Here is a 26343-nt window from a genome sequence, read left to right as displayed (position 1 = left end):
TTAATATGTGTTCAATCATGTGATGGTGATAATATTTAATATATTTTCATGCATAAATATTCTTAATAGAAATTGTACTAGTCTTCATTTTATAATGAAGCTACCAAATTAGATAAGAAAATAAATAATTAACTTCTATATTTTAATATGTGTTCAATCATGTGATAGTGAAAATATTTAATATACTTTCATGCATAAATGTTCTTAATAGAAATTGTAATAGTCCTCATTTCATAATGTAGCTACCAAATTAGATAAGAAAATAAATAATTAACTTCTATATTTTAATATGTGTTCAATCATGTGATAGTGAAAATATTTAATATACTTTCATGCATAAATGTTCTAAATAGAAATTGCACTAGTCCTCATTTCATAATGTAGCTACCAAATTAGATAAGAAAATAATTAACTTCTATATTTTAATATGTGTTCAATCATGTGATAGTGAAAATATTTAATATACTTTCATGCATAAATGTTCTAAATAGAAATTGCACTAGTCCTCATTTCATAATGTAGCTACCAAATTAGATAAGAAAATAAATAATTAACTTCTACATTTTAATATGTGTTCAATCATGTGATGGTGATAATATTTAATATATTTTCATGCATAAATATTCTTAATAGAAATTGCACTAGTCCTCATTTCATAATGTAGCTACCAAATTAGATAAGAAAATAATTAACTTCTATATTTTAATATGTGTTCAATCATGTGATAGTGAAAATATTTAATATACTTTCATGCATAAATGTTCTAAATAGAAATTGCACTAGTCCTCATTTCATAATGTAGCTACCAAATTAGATAAGAAAATAAATAATTAACTTCTACATTTTAATATGTGTTCAATCATGTGATAGTGAAAATATTTAATATACTTTCATGCATAAATGTTCTTAATAGAAATTGTACTAGTCTTCATTTTATAATGAAGCTAAGAAATTAGATAAGAAAATAAATAATTAACTTCTATATTTTAATATGTATTCAATCATGTGATAGTGAAAATATTTAATATACTTTCATGCATAAATGTTCTTAATAAAAATTATTTATTATTCTGTGAAGTATTTATGTATAATAACTAAAAAAACACGGAGCAAAAGAAGACTCTAACCTGAACTACAAAATAAAATAATGCGCATGTTTCTACTCACGGGTATAAAAAATACCCGCGGTCATTATATTCGCCAAAGATACTACGTATACAACCGGTCACCCGTGTTGATTCGGACCTTTCGTCCTACAACATGATTGGGGACCAGAGGAACAAAAGCACATGCGACTCACCAACCGTTGACTACGACGAATTTCTAGGTTAGACCTCTGAGATGCTGCTTCCTAGTCTAGTCAACGAAATCGTCTGCACGGTCCTGCTGGTTGCCAAGATGTAGGGATCAAATCTAGAAACTGTAAAGAATAAGGAAACAATTATAATCTACCGTAAAAATGAAAAACAATTCGTAATTTAATATAAAAGTATCTATATGCTCAAAATTGAGCAATACTTACATTTTTTACTCGTGGAGCATCGCCCAAAACTCCTCTTCAGTGATGCACTGATTCTAATACCGGTAACGAGCAATTCTACTTTTGAAAGGAATAATTGAAAAAAATATTAAAGAAAATGATAAACTATCGCGACCGAAAATCATAGTCGGCGGACAAGAGACTCTACTGTCGCGATTTAGAAAGCTAAGAGCCACGATGCTCTGGAAAAAATATACTAATGCGCAATATACACTGAATCGACCTTCGCGTGTGCCTAAAGTATAAACGAAACTCTACTCGAAGCAGCTGTGCTTCGAAAAACAATCAACTAACCTACGCAACAAACACTGATTCTACCGACCGCATTGCGCGCGGTCATAAAACTTTCTGGAAGAAAAGCTGAAATATGAAATAAGAAATAATTAAGTAATTACTCGGGCATGTCTATTAATAAATTTAGTATTACATTTGACCGATAAAAACGCAAAAATATGTAAACATATATAGGTACACACTCACATGTTATAATGAAGTCGATTTTCCCAATATTCCATTTTCAGTTCCCTCCATTTGCCATTTCCGAACATGGCGTCGATTGCGTGCCGGTAGCGTGCCTTTCAATTGAACACGAACAATCAGAATCTGTAACAGCAATGAAACACATATTATGATCCAATGCGTTAAAATAAATGTATCTATAACTTAAATAAACATCGACTGAACCCGAAATATGGTCCATGAATTGTTAATTATGTTTACGGACATCATAATTGACGAAGATTATGTGTGGGAAGAGTACGTGCGAAACAGATGAAACATTTTTCGCGATTCCGATTGACTTGAACGTCAGAAACGTGTTAATATTAAATGAAAGCACTACCAGGCAATAAAGGAAAGTACTACGAGCGATTTGGAACATTAAGACGACAATAATTAAAAATTACGTACCTCATTAGGCGCGAAGCCTGTCACAGCAGCTCATCACAGGAATTTCCAGAGGACGAATGGCGGGCAGCAACGGTCGCGTCTACCGCGGGGGGGCAATGGGTGGGGAGCGGGACGCGGTGGTCACGTAGTCCGTCTCGACTCTCGATTTGAATTTCGGAAGAAAAGGTTAAGCTTTATATCTCGAATAAATGAAAATAAATCAAGTAAATACATGAAATAAATACAAATAGATATCAGACTAACAATTAATTAATGATTTATTGTCTTTATATTCTTGTGACGTCACAATGAATAACAGCCAATCACAGACGCTGTTTGAACATCGATCCGTTAATCGACACATAAATAACTAGATCGATTGAAATACATTAATTATCACTATTTTCATAAATGCTTTTCCTGTAAATTGTGTGAATGCAATAACAATAGACAAATAATACGTATAAAATATACGAAAATATTTTAATTTTTCACGATGTTTTTCTGATGTGTCATAGGACTCCCACTAAATACTGTTCCTGTCTGTTACTCGTCTGTACCTATTTCTTGTGTATTCTATAATATCCTTTGAAAATAATTTTATACTTACCGTTGTTAGCATTCCTTGGCCAAGGACAACGATGCGATGCGTTTCTTATCTTTTGAATGCTCGGTCGGGCTGTGTTTATATTCTCGGACGCCGGCCTCTCGACTTCTCCTTGGAGACGAGCTCATGAATTCCTGGTCTGCGTGACACAAACACTGTTGTTTTATGCGTCTATACTATGCATTGTCTGTGCCCTTAATCCGTGTGTCACGAAAAACTTATCGCGTTCGGCGTCTACTTCGCACGTCGTTTATGCCCGTAGGAGATTTCTTACCAAAACCGTGTCAAGTTCAATGTTATCGACACTGCGTCAAAGAAGGTTGGTAATCTAGTGAGAATTAAAACAAATATTTTTAGTAAATTTAGCAGAAACAAAAGAAACTTTTATATGAATTACTGATTGAAATTTAGATTGAAAGTTAATATTTACACATTATATGGTTAGAATTAATATATCTTAATTGATCTAGTTACATATGCAACTAATAACAGATCGATATTATATGAGCCAATGACAGCTTCTCATTGTGACGTCACAGTAGTATAAAGATTATAAATCAGTAATTAATTGTTTGTTTAATATCTTTTTATATTCATTTTATTTACTTCATGTATTTATTTTATTTATTTTTAATTCTTCGAGATATAAGGTTTAAACTTTCTTTCGAAAATACACATCGAAGATATACAATTCAGCAAATAATTTCTCAACTGATCGCCATCCACGAGTAGGGGGCACTAAAATCATTTTTTAATTTTTTTAAATCAATATGACTGTCAGCTTAGACTACGAAAGTCCGTAATGTGTAAGGTCTACTTGTAAAATCCTCATCATCGTGCACCGACGCGTAGAAAATTACTCTTAAACAATCCTCTCGAGGTGCACGAACAGCACTTTAGGGGTCTGGATGCCTACACAGTATAATCTACACCCCTACATTACAATGTATACTCCTCGAGCTTATTATCCGCGAATGTTGTGGATCACGAAGCGTTTCCAGCGACTCGCGTGTCGGTGAGACCGATTCCTCTTTAAAGAAATCTACGTAAACAAGCATAGAGGAAACGTACCAACGAAAGAGGGACAGGCAAAAAGAATCGAGGGCCGACAGGGTTGAGAAGGAACGGAACAAAACGTATATTTAACGAGCTACTTTGTCGGAGAATGGATCATGCCCAGGAGGCGGGTGCATTCGAAGAATGAGCTGGTTGGGAGGATGGGATGTAGAGGGGAGGGATGCATCTTGTTTGTTTCAACAAAGTTTAATTATATTTATGGATATATCTACTACACTAAGTAGGCAAATTAAAATGTTTAGTAGTTGTTCAAACGATTTCCTTTGAAATCTAATTTCCTAAACTAGCAACCAAGCTCGCGATATTTTGATTCAATTTTTGGCCTCCAAAAATTTTGTTAATTAAAATGGGTCGATCCTGGTTCGAAGCTTTTTAAAAAAAGGACAAGAACAACGCGATTCGATGTATGGTACGATTGCACGTGGTTCGCGTGAACGACACGGTAGCAAATTTCGTGACCTACGTGACTCGCAGACGTACAAAGTAACTTCACGGTAGATTGAAATTGCCGTCGATCTTCATCCCCCAAGGGCGTGTTTCCGTGATGGCTGTGGAGTTGGGCCAACGAACGAGGAAAAATTGCGTAATCGCCGAAACAGCGCACGCGAGAAAGTTGTACATCGATAAATTACAAAAGGCTCTTGGTTGACAGGTCGTTTACCCCCCAAAAGCGGAAGAAAGCGATTTTATAAACATAATCCAGTGATAAAAAGTTATTTCACCACAGTCGATCGAACATATGGGCCATCGTTTGAGAGAGAAACTGTGATGGTTGAAAATAAAGGCAATTTGCAAGAATTTTTGGGCGTAACCATGAAACTTTTTCTGATAAATGTTTAATGCTTTCGAAAGTGCATTTCATAAACTACTTCTTGGAAAAATTTTATATAAAAATATTAATTATTATAGCCATAAAATATGAAATGTGATGGTTTTTTTATTTACTAAACAAACAAATTTATTAAAATTTTGATTAGAGAGAGCAACTGCTACATTTCTTTATCAGAGTTTAGTTTCTATCATTTATCTGGGATGCTGAAGTGTTCTTTCTTCGATGATAACTTTGTCATAAATTGTTCAAGTTTATGCTCAGTAAATTGCAAAGAAACTCACGGTATCGAATGCTTGCAAAAGATCGATTTCACTTTATTATAAATTTTTTTTCCTATTTTAATGTCCTGAATCTCAACCGAGTTTTACAGTTCGTATTTTTGTTATAACTTCTTAACAAAGTATTTATGGATTTTTTGTTATATAACATTTTAGTCTTAACTTTACTCGTATAACACACTGCTGAAGTCATCCTGTATGTCTACCTAATCGGGGGAACGTAAACATGAAAGAAAAGCTGTCCTGAGGCCGTCGATTCTCATTCTATCGCTGCTAATGATCGCGCCATAATCATTATGGTTTTCTTCGAACAGCCTGGACACCCACGTAGCATACACTTTTTCGGAAGCTCGTTTCCACCTGTCATCGTACCTGTACGGATCATTGTTCACTATGTAGCAACGGAGGTTGTTTCCCACGTCGCCGATCCACCGGGTGAAACTTAACCATACGCTCGTTTTTATCGAGACGACCAGATATGCGTGCTTGAATTTTCTTTCCACGACACGGCACGCTATGCTGCGAGTAATGAACGGTTAGGCCAGCGAGCAGAAATTGCGAGCGTGTCGTCCTGGAGACTGTTGCACGCGTGTACGTCTCGGTCTCTAGACGCATCACGACACAGTAATTTCCCAGTCAGGACGAGTCACGGGAACTAAATGGCGCGATTGTCGGGAATTAATCTTCACGAAAATGAAATCCGATCGATGGAAAGTTCGCGGAACGAAAATCGTCGATGGCCAACGTTATTATTTGCATCTTCCCTGAGAAACCTGGCGATCCGAGAGAAGACCATTCAAACGAAATTCAATCAATTTTTTATCGGCCACGAATGGAAATTTTTAAACGGTATTTAAATTCAATGGTCTCGTGGATGATGGCCTCTCATTCGAATTCAATTTAAAAAAACTGTTCAATTTATACACTTGTTTCTCTCGAAATTAAGTTCTATTATAACCAAGTAACAAATGAAGGTTTCCAAATGTATATTTTCCGGGGTCACCCTAGTAATTACCCGCCATTGTGTCTAAAAGATAAACACTTATCGAGTTTCAAGCATAGAACGGGAATTTTTAAACGATATTATTTACGAATTCATCGTCTCGCGACTGAGACGAATTCAATGGTCTCTTATTCGAATTTAAAAAAATTGTTCTTCAATTTATAATATATCAAAAGACCACAAACGTATTACTGAAAATGCGTAATATTCGTTCCTCCCAAAATTAAGTTCTATTATAACCAAGCAACAAATGAAGGTTTCGAAATGTATATTTTCCGGGTCACCGTAGTAATTACTAGTGTTTGAAAGCAAATTAACGCTTACCGAGTTTTAATCACAGCACAGGAATTTTTGTTCTACGCGAAAATAATCGTCGACGAGGGCGGTGTCTACAATATTTTCAATGAATCCCTTCTACAGGTAAACAATGATGCAACATTAAATAGTTCCACGAAGGAAGGGAGGAATGTTTATATTCTACGGTGCATATATAGACCTGTATCCAATGGCGTAAACGTCACTCCTTGTATCGCAGTTTGCAAAGCATCACGGGTGGAGGTCCTCGTGGAAAATGCTTTGCTGTGTTACGAATTCGATTGAACTTTTCGTACTGTGATAGTGGACGATATTCCAAGTTGTAAATAAGTTGTTTTTAAATTGCCTCTCCGCCCTGTACTATTCGATTTTGTATCTTTATTTCATGTAGCAGTCCATCTACATTTGTTTCTTTGATGGCTGCTTGGTGGAGATCTTCTTCAAAACACAATCGTGATAAATTTAGAAAAATAGTTACGAGACTTTAATTTGATTGCTCTTCTTTTATTTTATCTTCTCTTTTCGTCCTACTGTTCACAAAATATCGCTGTTCTTCTTCTGATTCCATCCAAATTAATTTAAATAAAATCGTACTTCTTCATCCTTTCTCTTTGAACTTCTAATTTTTAATCATTCAGTGATCCAACGATCGTTTCCATTAATCCAGAATGTACAACGAACGTGTTTATTCCGCAGCTTGATTCAACATGGCCCTGATAACTCCCTACTGGGGCCTGGACGGTCTCATACTCTTCTCGTCGTTAATGATAACCGCCTACATGTACATGACTCGTAAATTTAAATACTGGTCCAAACGGGGCATCATGGAGATCCCTCCGACACCGTTCATAGGAAACTTCACGGAATGCCTCATGATGAAGAAAACGGCCGCTGATTTCGTGAAGGACCTGTACAATATGTCCAAAGGATTGCCCTACATGGGATTCTACATTTTCGACAAACCGTTCTTCCTGGTACGAGATCCCGAGCTCGTTAAGCATATCCTGGTGAAGGACTTCAACGTATTCAACGACAGATACGCATCGCCTAACGTGACCGATCGTCTTGGATACGCGGGCGTTTTCCAGATAAAGAATCCTGCATGGAAGATCCTTCGAGCGAAATTAACGCCCATCTTCACTACTGGTAAATTGAAGAGGATGTTCGACTTGATGCTTGTGGTCGCTGATGATCTCGACAACCATCTCGAGGCTTTGAATTTAAGTAAGTTCTATCTTAATTGCTAGAATTAATATTTTTAACACGTTCGTTGAAAAAGAAGATCATGCTTTCGAATAATCCATCTGCAAAAGTATTTAATGTGGTAGTCCATCTACTATGCATTTGTTTCTTTGATGGCTGCTTGGTTCATCTATTCTTTTTGAAAACACAATCGTGATAAATTTAGAAAAGAACCCTGTGTCTCAAATTTCACTATTTTAAGAAGCGTTCAGAATTTTAGAGAAACAGCTATGAGGCTTTAATTTCATTACACTTCGTTTCTTTTATTTTACACGCAGCTATGAAAATTTGTGTACATTTATCATCGATATGAGGTGCGAAGAATAAACTTATAAATTTAAGAAATCATTATTACGTCAACGTAAGCACAATTATGCAAATATTATATAACGCAATTAAAGATGGTGGCGCTTCGTGTAAACCGTGTTACGTCGTATTTGTGTTAGGCATGTCATCGTTGATATATAGTCTGATTTATGCAACTGTCAACTCGAGTGATTATATCGTCTAATAACACGGTGGACGAACAATAAAAAATACGATTATGAATATTGTAACGATACTACCAACACGATTATACGATGATCACTGAGATTCAATGATATATTCCAGTGAATTACTGTACAGAAAAAACTATTATCTTGTATCTTTTATTATAAGTGCTCCACAAAAAATCTCAAAGATGATTGGAAAATAATACAGCACATTTGATAATATAACATTGAGTTGTTCGGAAGCTTTTAACAATCGTCATTTTTCGTTAAAAATATTTTAAAAATCATAGCTTTGGACGCTATTTAAAAAAACAGGGATATTAAAAATATCAAATACTACCGTATATAATATTTTTAATTATTATTATTTTTATTTATTCTACTATTCTATAATCATGGAAGTCTACATAGATTTCAAATACATTGCAAGTGGATTGGCGTTTAATTTGATAATTAATACTTGTTCCAGGCACCCCGAAGGAGGTAGAAATGAAGGAACTTTGTGCCAGTTTTACCACGGACATGATTGGCAGCACTGCCTTCGGTTTAAGGGTGAATTCACTGCAAGATCCAAAAGCTCCGTTCCGAGAAGTCGGCAGACAAATTTTTGGTTACGATTTCTTTCGTGGAATGGAATTCCTTATCATATTTTTCATGCCACATTTAACCAAATACACCGGTGCTAAATTTTTCGGAAAAGAGCCCAGCAAATTTCTACGAACCGTTTTCTGGGACGTGATCAATGATCGTATAGCGTCGGGACAGAAGAGGCACGATCTCATCGATCTTCTAATCGATCTGAAAGTGAAGCACGAGGCAGATGGCGATCTGGGTGGATTTAGTGAGTCGACAAACGAATTTTTCATTACCTTTCTCTAGCATTTCATAGATTACTTTAACGTCACCGTAAAAATTTACCAAATTTTGTTTAAAATACTTTGTTGTCTAATCGTTGGAAGTGCTCGAAAAATTGTGATAAGAGTCAAACGAGATCTGATTATTTATTTTAATTTATTACAAGTTCCAATCCCGAATGTACGAGTATTAAAATTAATCAATAATAACAATTTTCACCGGGGATGAAGATGATATCAATCTGTATTAGCATTGAACTATCGCCTCGAGCGCAACCCGTTTCAATTAGTTTTGCAAGTGTGAAAATTCAATTTCCATTTTCACGCTCCTGTCGTTGCCTTAATCGAAAGTAAATATTTCGATAATTCGCGTTTCAGGGTTCAGCGGCGACGATTTGGTGGCACAGGCGGCCGTGTTTTTCACCGGGGGTTTCGAAACATCGTCCACCACCATGTCTTTCACGCTTTACGAGCTCGCGTTGAACATGGAGATTCAAAGAACTCTACGAAAAGAGATTTTGGACGCGTTGGAAGAATCTGGCGGCAAGATTACGTACGAAATGGTACTATAATCGTAAATATATTTGACAAAAAGAAGAATTTAAGTGTTACTTTTTACGAAAGATGTGTACACGAGAAAATAAATAACGCAACATTTTTCCTTGACATTGTAAACGTTGAGTAACTCTTTTTCGCAGATCACGTCGTTGCCATATTTGGATATGGTTGTCTCCGAGACTCTCCGCATGTATCCGCCGCTGGGATTTCTAGATCGCGTCTCTAACGCCGAGTATAAGGTGCCTAATTCAGATCTGGTAATAGAGAAAGGTACTCCCGTGTACATATCTATGATCGGGATGCATTACGATCCAGAATACTTCCCCGAACCGAACAAATTCGATCCTGATCGATTCACGGACGAGAACAAACAGAAGAGACCGAATTTTGTTTACTTCCCATTTGGCGAGGGCCCACACATCTGCATCGGTTAGTATACTCACAAAATTTACGTCCATAATCTTTCAAAATTAGTCTCAACTTTCTTGCTGGGCCATTTATTTAATATGTAAAATATTTACCTAGGCAGAGTAAGAGTATTTATTTTTCACGATGTTTCGAGTCACATCGAGTTCTATTTAGAATTCATAATAAATATGACACGCTTATTCTATAATTTTCTAAGCTTTTTTAAGTAAATTATGTTGCACTTACATTATTCGAAAGATTTTTTGGATGGCTATCTATTCCCATTTTCCAACTAATTTTGTATTATATTGTGTTATAAAATAAGCAAGACTCGTGTATTTGACTGTTAAAGACCTCACGTGCTTCGAAATATCGAAAAGATAAATTTGTATATTAAAATAAATTGCTCTTATGGAAAAAGAAAGATGACGAAGCAACAAACAGCAATTTATATGTTTACAGAAGTAATATAGTATACTTGCATTTAACGTAATATAAATATTTTTAAAGCATGTATATTCAGAAGATTAATTTTTGTTCTGCCTGCTACTGATATCTTAAGGTTATAAAAGCATGTAAATGTTGTCGTTGCATATTATACAATACAAGTTCTTTGACACTTGACTTTAACGAAGTTGCAAAATATTATTTAGATTTGCAACTCATTGAGTTTCACAATTTGATAACATTACGAATGTAAATATTACAGAACACTGTTGTGAGAATAGTGCTAGTGAATTTATCCAATAATATTGCAGGCGAATTTTTTTGTTTTACATCTCTCAGTTTTGTATTTTTCATACAGATTTTTTAATTTCCATTTTATATTGTATTTTAATTTGTGTCCCACAGTTTTGATCACTTTCAGTTCACTTTTGGTCCAAGATAAGAAGTAATCGTTTCAGGTCTTCGACTAGGACTAATGCAATCGAAACTTGGGATCGTTCAATTTTTAAGGAAGTTTGAAGTGTCACCATGCGAGAAAACAAGAATCCCGATGGTGCTCGATCCCAAGGGAATCACCACGACAGCCCTAGGAGGGATATACCTAAACGTTCGAAAGATCACCTCTGAAGCTGGTTAATGATCGTTCGAACGTTAGTTCATTTTAGATCTTGAGTGACGCTCAACACGATTTATTTGACAACTAATTAAAAACTTCCCAACTAAATGATTTACATAGTTTTCGAACATGCTCTTGGACTCAACCAACATAACAAAATATTATGTCACTGTACTTTTAACGCCAGATTATTTTATTTACCATTGACATTTATTGCGAGTTTATTATGGAAATTGTTGAATTTTTTAAATAAAAATTTCGAAACTTCTTGGAACGAGGAAATCGTTTGAACATTGTTTCATTTTCTAATTGAAAAAATTCCATTTAAAGGATGTTATTTGCAGTATGTACAAAAGTTCTAATATCAAGTGTCATGCAGTATTCATTCAAAAGTTGTAAATAGTAATTTGTGAATGTTACATAACAACGTTATGTGCGTGATTTTATGCTATGAATTGAGTCACGCGTTACATAATTCGGATGAAATTAGTGCTTCTTAATTACGAAACATCATCGCATATTTAACTTTGTACAGAACTTTTAAATAATGAACTATTGCAGCGTTGCAAGTTTAATTTACTTGTGCAGTTCAAAACTATATTCGTACATTGACGTTCTTTAATCCCATTGATTTTTATTTTTCTTTAAACAAACAAAATAACAATATGCAGCAAACATTGATGCTTCACTCGTATCATATTTTTTACTTTGATATAGTGTTATTCATAAACAAAAAATTGAAAAGGTTTCTAATATACTTTTATAAAATAGTTTACTAATATACGACACCAATAAAAAAATGTAAATTTAAATAATTTATCTACAGTATAAATCTTGCATCAAGACAACAATTTTATGTTATTCATATGAGTTATTTCAGTGCATTCGTTTTGCAAGTTTGAAACTTATCTATTTGCAAAAAATATTGTTATCATTTGTCTCTAGCACAGATAAAGCGATAACAATAGTCTTATCTAAAAACTTGTCAAGCATTTTACAATGAAACTTATCCGTAAATAAAAGTTTCTGCAACTAGAACAAGAAACATTTCCACTCGTATATGAGATCTTCTTCCTTCAAGATAAATAAAATCCGATCAAATCTTTTGTTTACAATAGAAATGCGTCGTTCATCGATCTATCTTTCTTGTCTATATGTATAATGTACAATGATTTCCTCGTAGAATTACCGAAGATTACCTGACTGCTGGCAGTTATTATACAAGCAGTCGTAACAGGTTAGTTATTGAGCAACGCTAGTTTTTGTATCTTGTCTTTCTGTTGAAGCTAATTATCACCTCACTCTACGTACGTCGCGTGAAACATTGTGCATATATTCATTATTAAAATGAAGAATTGCACAAACAAGATTTCAAACACCCAATGCCAATCAACCACGCGTTATCTATACGTGCAATTCTGTCGATTTTAATAATTAAATTCTTGCAAAGCAGAAAAGGGATTAAGATAATTGCGATGTTATTCGTTCCTATAATTCTATAAACTTTAATATCTGTCGAATGAAGCGTTTTAAACGTTACCTGTTTTCTTTTTTTCTTTCACACCCTGGTCTCGTTCGATCAAACCCCCGTGCACTTGAAACATCAATTTCAGTTTCAGTAGTACCTCAATTATTGCAAAAATTTCGAAAATACCTTGCAATAATTAATGTAAAATACTACAATTATTTACGGTTCGTAATGTCTTCCGCCATGTTGCTTAGCACCTAATTATTTTACTCGTCAACACCGTGCAATACTAGAGGCTCTCGCGCGGTAATCGAGGTTTTACTAGAAATGAATATCGTAACGATCCTGTCGACTGTACGGAAGGCGCTGGGCAAATTTACAGCTATTATTTATTGCTCAGAGCCAAGCTGGTGTCCCCGTCGTCGCCCCAAGCGTCAACGTGACTAGATTTGTTTACGTTCGAAGTTTCAAGTTCGGGTGCAAGTAACACGCTTTGCTCGCGTCGTTTGGCTTTGTTGTAAGGTTACAACTATCCTCATCTATCCACGACTTCCTCGTCAGACACGTTGTTCTCTCGATGGAATTTCTAGTGCTTGTTTTGCTATCTCGCTTCCCACGATTTAGCAACTTCCAATGAACGTTTCGATACGAAGTTCATAAATTAAGTAATACAGATTATCAACGGCCAAGAACTTCTGTTCGCCTAATGCAATCTATTTGACAAATATATTCTTTGGCAAATATATGTGCATGGAGCATCCACAGTCTGAGAAAATACAAAATTGAGTCAAATTATTAAATAGCTTATCTTATTTTGGCTGATTTATCCTTCACCAAGAAGATGTCTAATACGGTCCAATTCGATTTCTAATTTTGTGTTCACGATTAGATATCCCCTCCATGGTGACCGTATAATTTCGAATGGCTGAAATATAATATGATCGACTGATTGAAAAGTCACTGGCTCGTAAAGATCTATAGCAACGCGGATATTGAGATCAACGGGCTCGAGAAACTATATTTTAAAGGACAGTTTCAGGCATTTGCTATTCCACATCTTTGAATAGGAACCGTGAATATTAATTTTAATCGCTGTAATCGTTTACAAATCCTAGACATTTGTGTTGCATTTGGAAATCATCGCAGCCGGAGTAATAACTACTTACATCCTGGTTGGTAAATGTTTTCCTGGTACAATTCCACCGATAACATACTGATCAAACAGTTGCAGGAAAGGGGGAGGGATGATGGGATTCTACGATGCATATATAGACCTGCAACAAATAGCATGAAAATTAATAGACGTCTTGCTGTTTGCAAATCGCCAGGCGTGGACGGACTTCGCGAAAGTGTAAATTAAAATTTTTTTTTTAAGTGTATGATATTGTAAATTGTAAATAACAGTTTTTAAATTAGAGTAAGATTGCCTCGTTTGTATCGTCGTCCATGTGGCTACGATCCTTGGAATTGAAGCAATTGATTTTCTGATTTTTTGGAGATTGGTGAATTTTGAATTTCGTATTTGATGTTTGCATATATATACAGCAAAGTTTAACAAAATAAGATTTAACGTAAAGTGTGTACGAGTTTTTTAAGTAGAACTCCAATAGTTTGCTCAAATTGGACCAGTCTTAATGCTTTGTAATCAATTTCAACGTGTTTGTGTGCTACGTATGTGTTTCGTGCGTTAAGAGTGATGAAAATAAAACAATAGAATGAACGACTAGTTCCCTAGTGCTATTTGCAATATTCATAGTTTTGTTTTTAATTCAGCTTATCGCTTGTCAGCTATGCCCCTATATCTATCGCATTCAGATATCGTATTTTTAATTTAGGTTAACGTTATCTCTCTTTTAAAATACGGAACCTTAATATCATTTCTATTTAATGAAGCATATCGATTATCTTCTCTGCTTAATCTATCGGTATTGTTGTAATTTTTCCCAATTTCCAATAAATCAGTGCATTCTATATCAGATAACAATCATATTTATTCTCATATAATAATTTTAATTAATTTTAATCGTGCAACACAATATTTCATTTTGTAAATTAACACGATTTTCTCAGATATGGTACTTGTAATAATCTTCATACGATAAAACGAACACGTATTATTAGATAAACGTTCCACCCATTGTTTCCACTTTTCAAGTTTTTAGCACTCAGACTGCTTAGTTGTGTCAGGAGGTAATTTACAAATTTAAAGTGTACAGAAAACATTACACTACATTAATGCAGTGCAATCTTCGGTAAAATAGAATGAAAAAATTCGAATTACCAAAACTAACAGCCATTCTACAAAATACGTAAAATAAACGAAATTAAATATACAATAGACTGTAAGCATTAAACCGAATTATTATATTTTGGGGCATCCGGTGTATTGTCGCGGTGTACACAATGCCCCTCTCCCCGCGCGGAGAGAACGGTTTTTGTTTAGGCGGACACAGGTAACGGCTTCCGGAATTGGGATAAGCGACAGTAGTCGTAGACAACGCCTTGAACCGTCGATAAGGTCCTCGAAAATTATTATATTCCCTGCACGCCTTTTGTTCCTTCTTTTGGTTAATAAAATATGTGTCCGTGAAAGCGGCCCAACTCATTACGTACCCTACAAGACAAATATTTTTGTGCCATTAATAATTATCATTCTGAGTTTGTGTCTACGCTAATTTACCAATAATAACCAAGAACCTGAAAAGTGGAAAGTCTTAATCCTAAAACGATCAACAGATTTTCTCGATTCAGATCAATTCAAAATGGCCCTGATAACTGCCTACTGGGGCCTGGACGGCATCCTAATCTTCGCGTCCCTAATGGTGGCCGCCTACATGTACATGACACGCAAATTCAGATACTGGACGAAACGAGGCATCCTGGAGGTCTCTCCGATGCCATTTTTTGGGAATTTCAGGGATTGTTTGATACAGAAAATATCGCCCTCCGAATGGGTGAAGAATCTGTACGATATATCCAAAGGATTACCCTACATTGGATTTTACATAATGGACAAACCGTTCCTCCTAGTAAGAGATCCCGAGCTTGTCAAGCACATTCTGGTGAAGGACTTTGACGTGTTCAATGACAGATACGCGTCGCCAGACGTGACCGATCGTCTTGGATACGCGAACCTGTTCCAAATTAAGAATCCTGGCTGGAAGATCCTTCGAACGAAGCTATCACCGATCTTCACCACCAACAAACTGAAAAGAATGTACGAATTGATGCTTTTGGTCGCCGACGATCTCGACGAGCACCTCGATTCTTTGAATTTGGGTAAGTTTCAATCAATTCCCCTCGTATTTGTTTCAGTTCTTTGCATAGTTCTCCCAACCAACTCACTTTTATTCAATCGTTTTAGGAATTTATTTCCTTTTACGTGTATGATTAAGAACTGGAAGATATCTGGGAAATTAAGACCACGTAGTCAATATCATTCTTCACGTTTGAAAATATTGATATTTCATGAATTTTCACCAATGCAAACATACAAGATCAACTAGAAGCGGTACATCAGGTGCTCCATATTCCATCGGTAGCGAAACTATAGTGTTTAATCTCAATTAAATCATTGGTTTAAAAAATAACCACGACAAATAAACGCAAAGAAATAACGAATCTACAAATCTATAATTTTCCAACAACGAACTCGATACTTGTGTTCCAGAAACTCAGAGAACTATGGAACTGAAAGAACTGGCATCGAATTTCACTACAGACATGATTACTAGCACTGCTTTCGGTCTGAGAGTGAATTCGCTGAAGAATCCGAAAACAGCGTTCCGCGAAGCTGGCAGGAAACTGTTCGGCTACGGTCTCCTTCGAAGCATGGAGTTTTACATTATATTTTTCCTGCCTCACTTGACCAAATACACCGGCGCCAAATTCTTTGGGACATACGCCAGCAAATTTCTACGAAACATTTTCTGGGAAGTGATCAACGAACGAAAAGCGTCAGGACAGAAGAGGAACGATCTCATCGATCTTCTGATCGAGCTGAAAGACAAGCACGAAAACGATGGCGATCTGGGTGGATTCAGTAAGTCGACAAACGAATTTTTCGTCACTATTTTCATCATTATTTTAAAAATTCACCAAATTTTGTTTAAAATACTCTGTTGTCTAATCGTTGGAAGTGCTTGAAAAATTGTGATAAGAGTCAAATGAGATCTGTGTAAATTTAGTAGCACGTTTATCTACTGTTTTTGAAGGAATTATACCTATTCAAAATGTCCATTTTAGTCTTGTAATGATTTCATATTTTTTGTCTCTATATTCTCAATTGCAACGTATAGTAATATTTCGAAAGATAATTATCCGAATAAACTTTAATATTAAATATCTTGAAAAATATTAACGTTATCACTGTACCGAAGCTTCTTGCAAAGTGAAAGGTATGCATAGGGCATTCTCCTTGCAAGCTTTTCATGTTACATTCCCCCTCAAACTCTTTCATCTTTTCTCTTCAATACGGCGTGAAAGTTACAAAAGGAAACCTTAAGAAGAAATAATAAAAAATCTCTCTCTATACGAAACACAAGCATTTTGAGAATCACTTACAGCATTCAAATTGTAATGTCAAAATTATAGTTTCTTTTTATGTGAATCATTTGCATCTCTCTTAATTTATCACTCATTTAACATAAGTTAAATTTTTATTTATAAAGACTGACAGTTTCTGATTATATCTATCGATATTTCTAAATCTTTCAAATAGTTTACCAAATGGAAGAGCTTGATTTTCATTTTTGCGCTTTTATCGTTGATTTAATTGAGAATTAATAGTTCGATAATTCGTTTTTCAGGGTTCAGTGGTGACGATTTAGTGGCACAGGCGGCCGTGTTCTTCTCCGGTGGCTTTGAAACTTCGTCGGGCACCATGTCTTTCACGCTTTACGAGCTCGCGTTGCACATGGACATTCAGAAAACTCTGAGGAAAGAGATCCAGGACGCGCTGAAAGAATCCGATGGCAAGGTCACGTATGAAATGGTAATCTCGCCAATTATCGACACTAATCTATGCATTACGCGCAAAATCTGATTAAAAATTCCAAACAATTGCATAGAGTTTCTCGAAACCGGTTACGCCTCGCTTAATTATTTGTCCATAATCACTAACTTCGTCATGTTACTGCAGGATGATGAATCCATACGTAAGTGTTTAGTATTAGATATTAGACAGACAAAGGGAATGTGTATCGTACACATTTAATACTAAAGAGACTAAAATTAAAATGTCGGGATTAACAATTTTTCACAAGTTATCTTGATGACCATTTAACTATTTCCAGAAACATTTTTGACATAATTAATTACCGAAGAACTAAAAAAATTATTTCTCAAGATTGGATGTTAAAAATAATAGAACTATTGAATTTAACGAGACTGCAAAAATAAATTCTATGACAAACTGTATCACAACGACAAAGTTTCGATTATCGTGGACAATTTCAGGGGCGTTTAAAAATATAAAACATTCCATTTTGCTGTAAACCTTTAATAATTTTCACAGATCACTTCACTCTCCTATTTGGATAGAGTCGTCTCTGAGACTCTACGCAAGTATCCGCCCCTAGGATTTCTGGATCGCATCGCCAGTGTCGACTACAAGGTGCCTAATTCAGATCTGGTAATAGAGAAAGGTACTCCCGTGTACATATCTATGATCGGGATGCATTACGATCCAAAATACTTCCCTGAACCGGAAAAATTCGATCCTGATCGATTCACGGACGAGAACAAACAGAAGAGACCAAATTTCGTTTACTTCCCATTTGGCGAGGGTCCACATACCTGCATCGGTTAGTATACTCACAAAATTTACGTCCATAATCTTTCAAAATTTTAATTTAGTCTCAACTTTCTTCCTGGGCCATTTATTTAATATGTAAAATATTTACCTAGGCAGAGTAAGAGTATTTATTTTTCACAATGTTTCGAGTCACATCGAGTTCTATTTAGAATTCATAATAAATATGACACGCTTATTCTATAATTTTCTAAGCTTTTTTAAGTAAATTATGTTGCACTTACATTATTCGAAAGATTTTTTGGATGGCTATCTATTCCCATTTTCCAACTAATTTTAAAGACCCTACGTGCTTTGAAATATCGAAAAGATAAATTTGTATATTAAAATAAGTTGCTCTTATGGAAAAAGAAAAATGACGAAGCAACAAACGATCAAACGATATTGATGAGTAAACGACAAATTGTATGTTTACAGAAGTAACCTAGTATGTTTGTATTTAACGTAATATAAATATTTTTAAAGCATGTATATTCAAAAGATTAATTTTTGTTCTGTCTGCTACTGATATCTTAAGGTTATAAAAGCATGTAAATGCTGTAGTTGCATATTATACAATACAAGTTCTTTGACACCTGACTTTAACGAAGTTTCACAATTGAATAACGTTACGAATGTAAATGTTACAGAAAACACTTGTGAAAATAGTGCATTGCTAGTGAATTTTCTTTTTTTTTACATGTCTCAGTTTTATATTTTTCATATAGATTTTTTAATTTACATTTTATGTTGTATTTTAATTTGTATCCCATAGTTTTGATCACTTTCAGTTCACTTTTGGTCCAAGATCGTATGGAATATAAATTTCGATTAGGCTTCGATCGTAAAATCGTCTCAATATTTATTATCTTAGGCATAAGCAATCGTTGTCACGAACGAAATATGCATTTAACGCGTTTCTGAGTGCGAATCCCATTCCAGGTCTTCGACTGGGACTCTTGCAAGCGAAACTCGGGGTTATACAAATAATCAGGAAGTACGAAGTGACACCATGCGAGAAAACAAGAATCCCGATGGTGCTCGATCCCAAGGGACTCACGACGACAGCCCTCGGAGGGGTATACCTAAACGTTCGAAAGATCACCTCTGAAGCTGGTTAATAATCGTTCGAACGTCGACACGATCTATTTGACAATTAATTAAAAACTTAGGAACTGTGATTTACATGGTTTTCAAACATTCTCTTGCACTCATCCAATCTAACAAAATATTATGTCAATACATTTTTAACACCAGACTATTTTATTTACCATTATTTAGGGATTTGCTGATCGAATCACCCCCCATAATACAATTTATATATTTAAACAACTACCGAACAGGAAGAACTCAGATTGTACAGAATTTTCAAGATTTTCAAAGATTTTCAAGAACTCAATATTCAAGATTGAACTCGAGGTAAGATATTAAAGATTTTCAAGAACTTATGAATTGAACTGCTTTACATATATCCGCACTGGACATTTTCTGTTAAATTGTTTTATATTTTCGAATTGTTAATAAATTATTGTATTGGTAAATAAGCGTTGCTTTCTCTATTTGTTAAATAATCGGCTTCACGAATTTTGCGGGAGCCAACACTTGTTTTGTTAGAATTAATACAGAGTGTTCGGCCACCCCTGGGAAAAATTTTAATGAGAGATTCTAGAGGCTAAAATAAGACGAAAATCAAGGATATTAATTTGTTGATTGAGGCTTCGTTAAAAAGTTATAAAAACATTTCCGGCCATACAGTATATTTTCGGTAAAGAATTTTTTTCTCGAAAGTACGTAGGATTTCGGGGGTATGTCTATTCTCCAAAAATGATTGTAATTGACCCCCGCAACTGAAAATATTTTTTCTAGAACGATTTGAAAAATTTTTTTTTGCCAAAAAATTTAGGCACCTACCCCCTGTCGATTTTTCTTAAAAATTCGTTTTTCATTTTTAGTAATTTTGTTTGACGCCGTACGGAAATTTTGTCTAATACTTTTTTGTAGGTACCCATGAGCTCTACTTTAGAAAAAAGTTTCATTGAAATATATTCACTATTGTGGGAGTTATGGCTGTTTGAAAGTTGGACCATTTTTATGGGGTTTTTCTTATTTTGCGTGGTCAAGGATCAACTTTTCGGATATTTTTACGATTTGTACATATTCTCCACCAAAATACGCGTAGTTTGCTTTTTTAAACATTAAAATCGTCCAATCCGTTCAGAAGTTATGACGTTTTAAAGATTTGCATGAAAATTCGGGAAGACATTCCTGGCCAGAAATGATATTTTCAGTAAGGAATTTTTTTCTCGAAAGTGCGTAGGAATTCGGGGGTATGTCTAATTTACAAAAATGATTGTAAGTGACCCCTGTAGCTAAAAATAATTTTTGCAGAACGATTTGAAATTTTTTTTTTCGCCGAAAAATTTCACACCTACTCGAATTTTTTTCTCGAAAGTGGATAGGATTTCGAGGATATGTCTGTTCACCAAAAATGATTGTAATTGACCCCCGCAAACTAAAATAATTTTTCCGTGAATGATTTGAAATTTTTTAATTTAATTTTTTAATAACTTTTTAACGAAGTCTCAATTAACAAATTGATATTTCAATTTTTAAATTGAGTTTTCAATAGTATTTTTAAATTACTATTATAAATAACTTTGGAAGGGAACGCAGATACAACGTAATAGAATATGCAACCGACAATGAGTTTGATCGATTCCTAACTAATTAACACATAATGGAGATGTTGTAAGTTTAAATTACTCTTAATAACGTTTTTTGCATTTTAAAGCAGCAAACAAGTTTCAAGTGTTTTTCGCGTAATTTGTTTCTACCTCGTGAAATCTACCGTACTGATACTTTGATATTAATTTCCCTTGTCTAGGTTTAATAAATTTTAATTACCTGTAACATTAACTTTAATTTTAAATTTTCTTGTATTTACAATATTAAGTACTTTCTAAAGTACTATCTTTCCTGTACTATATTCAACGGTCATAAATTTTAAAAAATTTGCATTTTAATATAGTGACTAATTGGTGTCAACATCATTTATCGTAAGATTATGTAACGTATAATCAACAAGGAACATTTACGTCGCAATCAAGAATGCGCGAATTTATATTCGATCTTAGAACGCACATTACGCGTACATTTATTTATTTACTTTTTAATCTGTCGACGACGATTATTATTATTTATTCCCAACACAAATAAAGCGATAACGGTAGTTGCGTCTCTAACGTCGTCAGTGTTCCTACGAATCTTCGATGCAAATGGAATCTATGTGTAATTAGGAAGAGATTCGTTTCCATATATTATGTAACATGCAGTACCTATTTCGGTGGTGAATAGAAGATGAAAAGAACATGAAAGAAACGTGGAAAGCTAAAAAAGCTGAAGATAAGAAAGGAGAGGATGGATGAAGATCCATCGTACGAGATGAGGAGAAGACAGTGGAAAATAAGGAGTATAAATAAACTATGCAGGAGTATGGATTGAAGGAGTTTGATGGAAATGGGACGAAGAGGGAGAAACAATGGGGTGTAACACATGCAGGGTATTGGCAGAAGTGAAACAGAGTGGATGACAGGGGTAATGGGAAGGTGAAAGGGAAGATAGAAAGGGAAATGTCAAAGGGAAGCGTGTTGACATGGGGGAGTTGACGATAGAAAGAACGAGTGGGAGGAAAGGGTGGAACGAGAAAGATCTTACAAGGTGCGTAGTCTGGTGATATAAGTTGCGTTTAGGCTTAAAAGCAAGCGGCGTGAAGCATGAATGGCGGTAAAGGAAATTGTAGACCGAATAGGAAGCAATTAAAAACGATTATAATTGTAAAAATCTTTTTACGATATCTCGAGAATCTAATAAACATTATAAATTCTAACGAAGAAACTCTATGTGTTTCTGTAAATTATTTGACGAATTTTATTTTAAATATAAGAATTTCGTCGCAGTTGATCAATTTACAAATTGTTATCTTTGACATCCTTTAAAATGAATAGGTGAAATTCGTATAAAAATTAATATCGTTCGAACCTGTTCGATAAATAATATCGAAATTCCATGGTACGTATATGGAAATTTATCTATCTATTTATTAAAGGAGTACCCGTTATGTCATTTCGAAAGTGCTCGTACACACGTAACCTGATTACATACGCAAGATTGCGTACCGAATCCCAGTGAGTTTCGAAAATGTTCGTGATTAGGGCGGAGGTTACGAGAACATGATATCACTCTTCCATAAATAACAGAGACGAATACGTCAAATGATTTTACCTAATACTGTTTTAATCAAGGATAATCATTTGAAAGGAACAAAATTTTCACAAATATGTTAATCACAATATTTATGGTGTACATTATAAGTATGCAACAAATAGGATTCTATTTAATCATTTCTTTATCAAAAAGAGAAATTTCTTTTATATGGAATTATTAATCCTTTCCGAGATTTACTTGTAAGTTCAGAATTTTTGCAAATAACTATTAGAGTAAATTATTATCCGTGGTCTGAGTTTATCCAAATTCTAATCAAACTTTACGACGAGACTATATCAAAAATATAAATTAAATAATAAAGTTTCCTTGAAAGAAAAATTGTTTTACTAGTCAAAACGTGAAAATAAATAATTAGATATTGTCAGGATTGAAAAATTCTTAAAAAACGTGTTAGTTGTGAAGTTTTCCATTTTGTTCCATCGTCACGTTTTTCAATTACCACGACTTCCTTATATTTAAAAAATAAAAATGAAATGCAAGAAATTCGATCGAAATATTTTAACTCGACTTTGCAAGTGACACGATATTAACACGTATAGTAGAAAATACGTAAAAATAAAAATAAAAGCATTCGGTTGCGCTGATAGTCGCGGGTTAAAGTGGATTAAACCAATTTCAACCAATGAAGAACGTATTCGGTACTAAATCATAATAAGACTTTAATCAACGACACAAGCACCAACCAGCAAGTTCAATATTTGTTAGATAAGCACGAGATGATGATAAGAAGTTGTGAGATTATCAGCTTTTCTTAATCACGTGGACGTAATCGAATATAAAACACGAACAAGAGATGACAAACCGAACAATTTGTAAATGTTTGGTTATTCTGTATCAGCGAATCGCGTTTATCTTAAGTGTAAAAGAGCATTGTAAAAGAAATGTGGGTACTACGTCAACGATATTACTCATTTTCCGCTGATTACGATATCTATAGCTTTCTTTAAACATCTGCTAGCAAAGAACGAATCGAATAAAATGTAATTTTCATTTAAATAACTGAAGGTGACAAACCGTGCATATTTAAAATATTTAAAACAAATTATTAGAGAATTGGTGGAAACTCTTATCGTTAATTATAGAATTAAACATTGTTGCCACGCGTTTCTACCAAGCATTTCATATGCGTTACAATGCGATAGTTTATTCTTTTAACGACAAACCATGTTTCAGGTCTTCGACTTGGACTTATGCAATCGAAACTCGGGATTTTCCAAGTTATCAGGAAATTCGAGGTGACACCATGCGAGAAAACAAAAATTCCAATGCCATTGGATCCGAGGAGACTCACCATGACAGCCTTGGGAGGAATCTACTTGAACATCCTGAAGATCACTGAAGTTTAAGCCTAGCCAAAGTTTTCTGTTTGATAGCCATTCGAATATCGAAACATTTTGAATTCCGAGTCAACAAAGTTCTGTTCGAGAATTACTTCGAAAGTTTCGGTTCCCTTCTTTGGGTGGTATTTCACGAAACGTTCGAACACATTTTTGTAATTCGTCATGCAAAACAAAATATTATATTAGCACGTTTTAATGGTACCGTTTGTATTTACTTGGTTATTTTAATCGACACTCAGAGATGCCAGAAAAGCACCGCAGGTGCTCTCTCACACTATGTCAGATCACACGTACGTGAGCTCGTGGAGTTTCGGAAACCCGACAAAGGCAAAATGACGCATGCCCTCTTTCTCGATTATTCCGAAGCTGCTCGAAGTAATTTCGGACCGTCACGTGGGAGTCGAGAGAGAAAGGCTCACATTTGCCTTCTCGCTCTTAACAACTGAAATCCGACCTCCCGTCTACGACATACGATTCGGAATCTCGACTGCCCAGGTATTTTTACTTGCCTTTCCTAGAGTTCATTACTGAACTCAGCAAATTACTCCTGCTTTCTATTTGCCTCTGATGACCTCTGATGACCAGTGCTGACAAAAGTACAGAACTCCCGACAACTTTTGACACCATACAGCGACTGTTACTGCTTGCCTCTGCTGGACACTGCTGACCATCGCTTATATTTCTGACAACGTATAACGATTACTACTGACTTCTGCTAACCTCTGTTGGTCTTTGCTGATCTCTGTCAGCGCGTGCTTGTCTCTGCTGAACTTTCCTGGCCTCTGCCGAACGCTACTGACCACTGCAGGTATTTCTGATAATGCATAACGATTAATACTTACTACTGCATGACCCTACAAGTCTCTGCTTGCCTTTGCAGGTTTCTGCTTGCCTGTGCATGCCTTTGCTGGCCTCTGCTGAACAGTGCTGACCACCCCTGATGCTTCTGACATCGTATAACAATTACTACATGCTACTGTTCGCCCCTGTTGATCTGTGCTTGCCACTGCATGCCTCTGCTCGTCTCTGCTGACCGCTACTGACCACTCCTGATACTTCTGACAACGTATAACGATTACAACTTGCTACTGCCTGCCCCTGTTGGACTCTGCTTGCCACTGCTAGCCTTTGCTGACCACCGTATATATTTCTGACAACGTATTACGATAACTACTGACTTCTGCCAGCCTCTGCCCGTCTCTGCTGACCGCTGTTGACCACTCCTGACACTTCTGACAATGTATAACGATTACGACTTACTTATGCCTGCCTCCGCTGCTCTCTACTGACCGCTGCTGGTCTCTACATGCCTCTACTGGTGGCTAACTTGATTTAACAGGTAATGTCATAAAACTGTTTTACGCTTTTTGGCTGAACTATACTGTAAAATGTACGAGATACAAGATACGACTACATATACTTCTGAATCTTGCCACAGACCTCCGCTGGCTCATGCTGGCTTCCGCTGACCACCACTTATATTTTTGACAACATATAACGATTACTACTGACTTCTGCCAGACTCTCCCAACCTCTGCTAGCCTCAACTGACCAGCACTTATATTTCTGACAACGTACAACGATTACTACTGACTTCTGCCAGCCTCTGCCCGTCTCAGCTGACCACTGCTGGTCTCTACATGCCTCTACTGTTGGTTAACTTGTGTTAGCAGGTAATGTCATAAAACTGTTTTCTCAGTTATACCCCTTTTTTGACTGAATTATAATGTAAAAAGTACGAGTTATAAGGTACGACTACATGTATTTCTGAATTTTTCCCACAGACCTCCGCTGGCCTCTGCTGGCCGCTGTTGATAACTCCTGATACTTTTGACAACGTGTAAAGATTACTACTGACTTCTGCCAGCCTCTGCCCGCCTCTGCTGACCACTGCTGGTCTCTACATAACTCTACTGGTGGTTAACTTGTGTTAGCAGGTAATGTTATAAAACTGTTTTACACTTTTTGGCTGAATTATAATGTAAAAAGTACGAGGTACAAGGTATGACTATATGTACTTCTGAATTTTTCTCACAGGCCTCCGCTGGCCTCTGCTGACCGCTGCTGATCACCCCTGGTACTTCTGACAATGTATGGCGATTACTACTGGCTACTGCCAGCCTCCCCAACTTCTGCTCTCCTCTGCTGACCACTCCTGATACTTCTGACAACGTACAACGATTGCTACTGTCTTCTGCCAGCCTCTGCCCGTCTCTGCTGACCGCTGCTGACCACCCCTGATACTTCTGACAACGTGTAAGGATTATTACTTGCTACTGTTTGCCAGCTGGCCTCTGCCAA

The 26343-nt window shown here is 35.6% G+C and overlaps 2 protein-coding genes and 1 long non-coding RNA gene across 9 annotated transcripts; all 3 read left to right on the top strand.

Annotated features, from left to right (window-relative positions):
- Nucleotides 1-6739: 6739 nt before the first annotated feature.
- Nucleotides 6740-11307, top strand: LOC143340335 (cytochrome P450 6k1-like). Of its 2 annotated transcripts, none has more exons than XM_076762162.1 (6): nucleotides 6740-6859; nucleotides 7237-7764; nucleotides 8746-9117; nucleotides 9509-9693; nucleotides 9829-10117; nucleotides 11002-11307. In XM_076762162.1, exons 2-6 carry the CDS (start codon nucleotides 7248-7250, stop codon nucleotides 11178-11180), a joined length of 1542 nt encoding a protein of 513 aa, XP_076618277.1. In that variant the 5' UTR covers nucleotides 6740-6859; nucleotides 7237-7247; the 3' UTR covers nucleotides 11181-11307. The 2 variants fall into 2 exon arrangements, with proteins under 2 accessions (XP_076618277.1, XP_076618276.1); XM_076762161.1 differs by having other exon boundaries at nucleotides 6740-6862.
- A 2263-nt stretch (nucleotides 11308-13570) lies between these two features.
- LOC143340334 (cytochrome P450 6k1-like) lies at nucleotides 13571-19962 on the top strand. 6 transcript variants are annotated; one of them, XM_076762157.1, is made up of 6 exons: nucleotides 13571-13699; nucleotides 15379-15906; nucleotides 16298-16669; nucleotides 17436-17620; nucleotides 18143-18431; nucleotides 19361-19962. In XM_076762157.1, the coding sequence occupies exons 2-6, from the start codon at nucleotides 15390-15392 to the stop codon at nucleotides 19537-19539; spliced, it is 1542 nt and encodes a 513-aa protein (XP_076618272.1). In that variant the 5' UTR covers nucleotides 13571-13699; nucleotides 15379-15389; the 3' UTR covers nucleotides 19540-19962. The 6 variants fall into 6 exon arrangements, with proteins under 6 accessions (XP_076618272.1, XP_076618271.1, XP_076618270.1 ...); XM_076762156.1 differs by lacking the exon at nucleotides 13571-13699 and adding an exon at nucleotides 13865-13978; XM_076762155.1 differs by lacking the exon at nucleotides 13571-13699 and adding an exon at nucleotides 13916-14001.
- Nucleotides 19963-24056: 4094 nt separating this feature from the next.
- Nucleotides 24057-26343, top strand: LOC143340338 (uncharacterized). The gene is made up of 5 exons (XR_013079415.1): nucleotides 24057-24537; nucleotides 25230-25381; nucleotides 25481-25715; nucleotides 25827-25979; nucleotides 26080-26343. It is a non-coding gene; the product is annotated as an uncharacterized LOC143340338 (long non-coding RNA).

Source organism: Colletes latitarsis, chromosome 3, assembly GCF_051014445.1.
Source record: "Colletes latitarsis isolate SP2378_abdomen chromosome 3, iyColLati1, whole genome shotgun sequence".
In the NCBI taxonomy this organism is placed as follows: domain Eukaryota; kingdom Metazoa; phylum Arthropoda; class Insecta; order Hymenoptera; family Colletidae; genus Colletes; species Colletes latitarsis.
Note: the sequence above shows the minus strand (reverse complement) of the source record. Positions and strands in the feature narration are given on the sequence as shown.

What these genes read in the sequence shown, in the direction of transcription:
- LOC143340335 (XM_076762162.1), top strand. Translation starts at nt 7,248, where the DNA reads ATGGCCCTGATAACTCCCTACTGGGGCCTGGACGGTCTCATACTCTTC. An exon ending in TCTCGAGGCTTTGAATTTAA is followed by an intron (nt 7,765 to 8,745) that starts GTAAGTTCTATC and finishes TACTTGTTCCAG; the next exon opens with GCACCCCGAAGGAGGTAGAA. An exon ending in GGGCCCACACATCTGCATCG is followed by an intron (nt 10,118 to 11,001) that starts GTTAGTATACTC and finishes TAATCGTTTCAG; the next exon opens with GTCTTCGACTAGGACTAATG.
- LOC143340334 (XM_076762157.1), top strand. Translation starts at nt 15,390, where the DNA reads ATGGCCCTGATAACTGCCTACTGGGGCCTGGACGGCATCCTAATCTTC. An exon ending in TGGCGATCTGGGTGGATTCA is followed by an intron (nt 16,670 to 17,435) that starts GTAAGTCGACAA and finishes TTCGTTTTTCAG; the next exon opens with GGTTCAGTGGTGACGATTTA. An exon ending in GGGTCCACATACCTGCATCG is followed by an intron (nt 18,432 to 19,360) that starts GTTAGTATACTC and finishes ATCCCATTCCAG; the next exon opens with GTCTTCGACTGGGACTCTTG.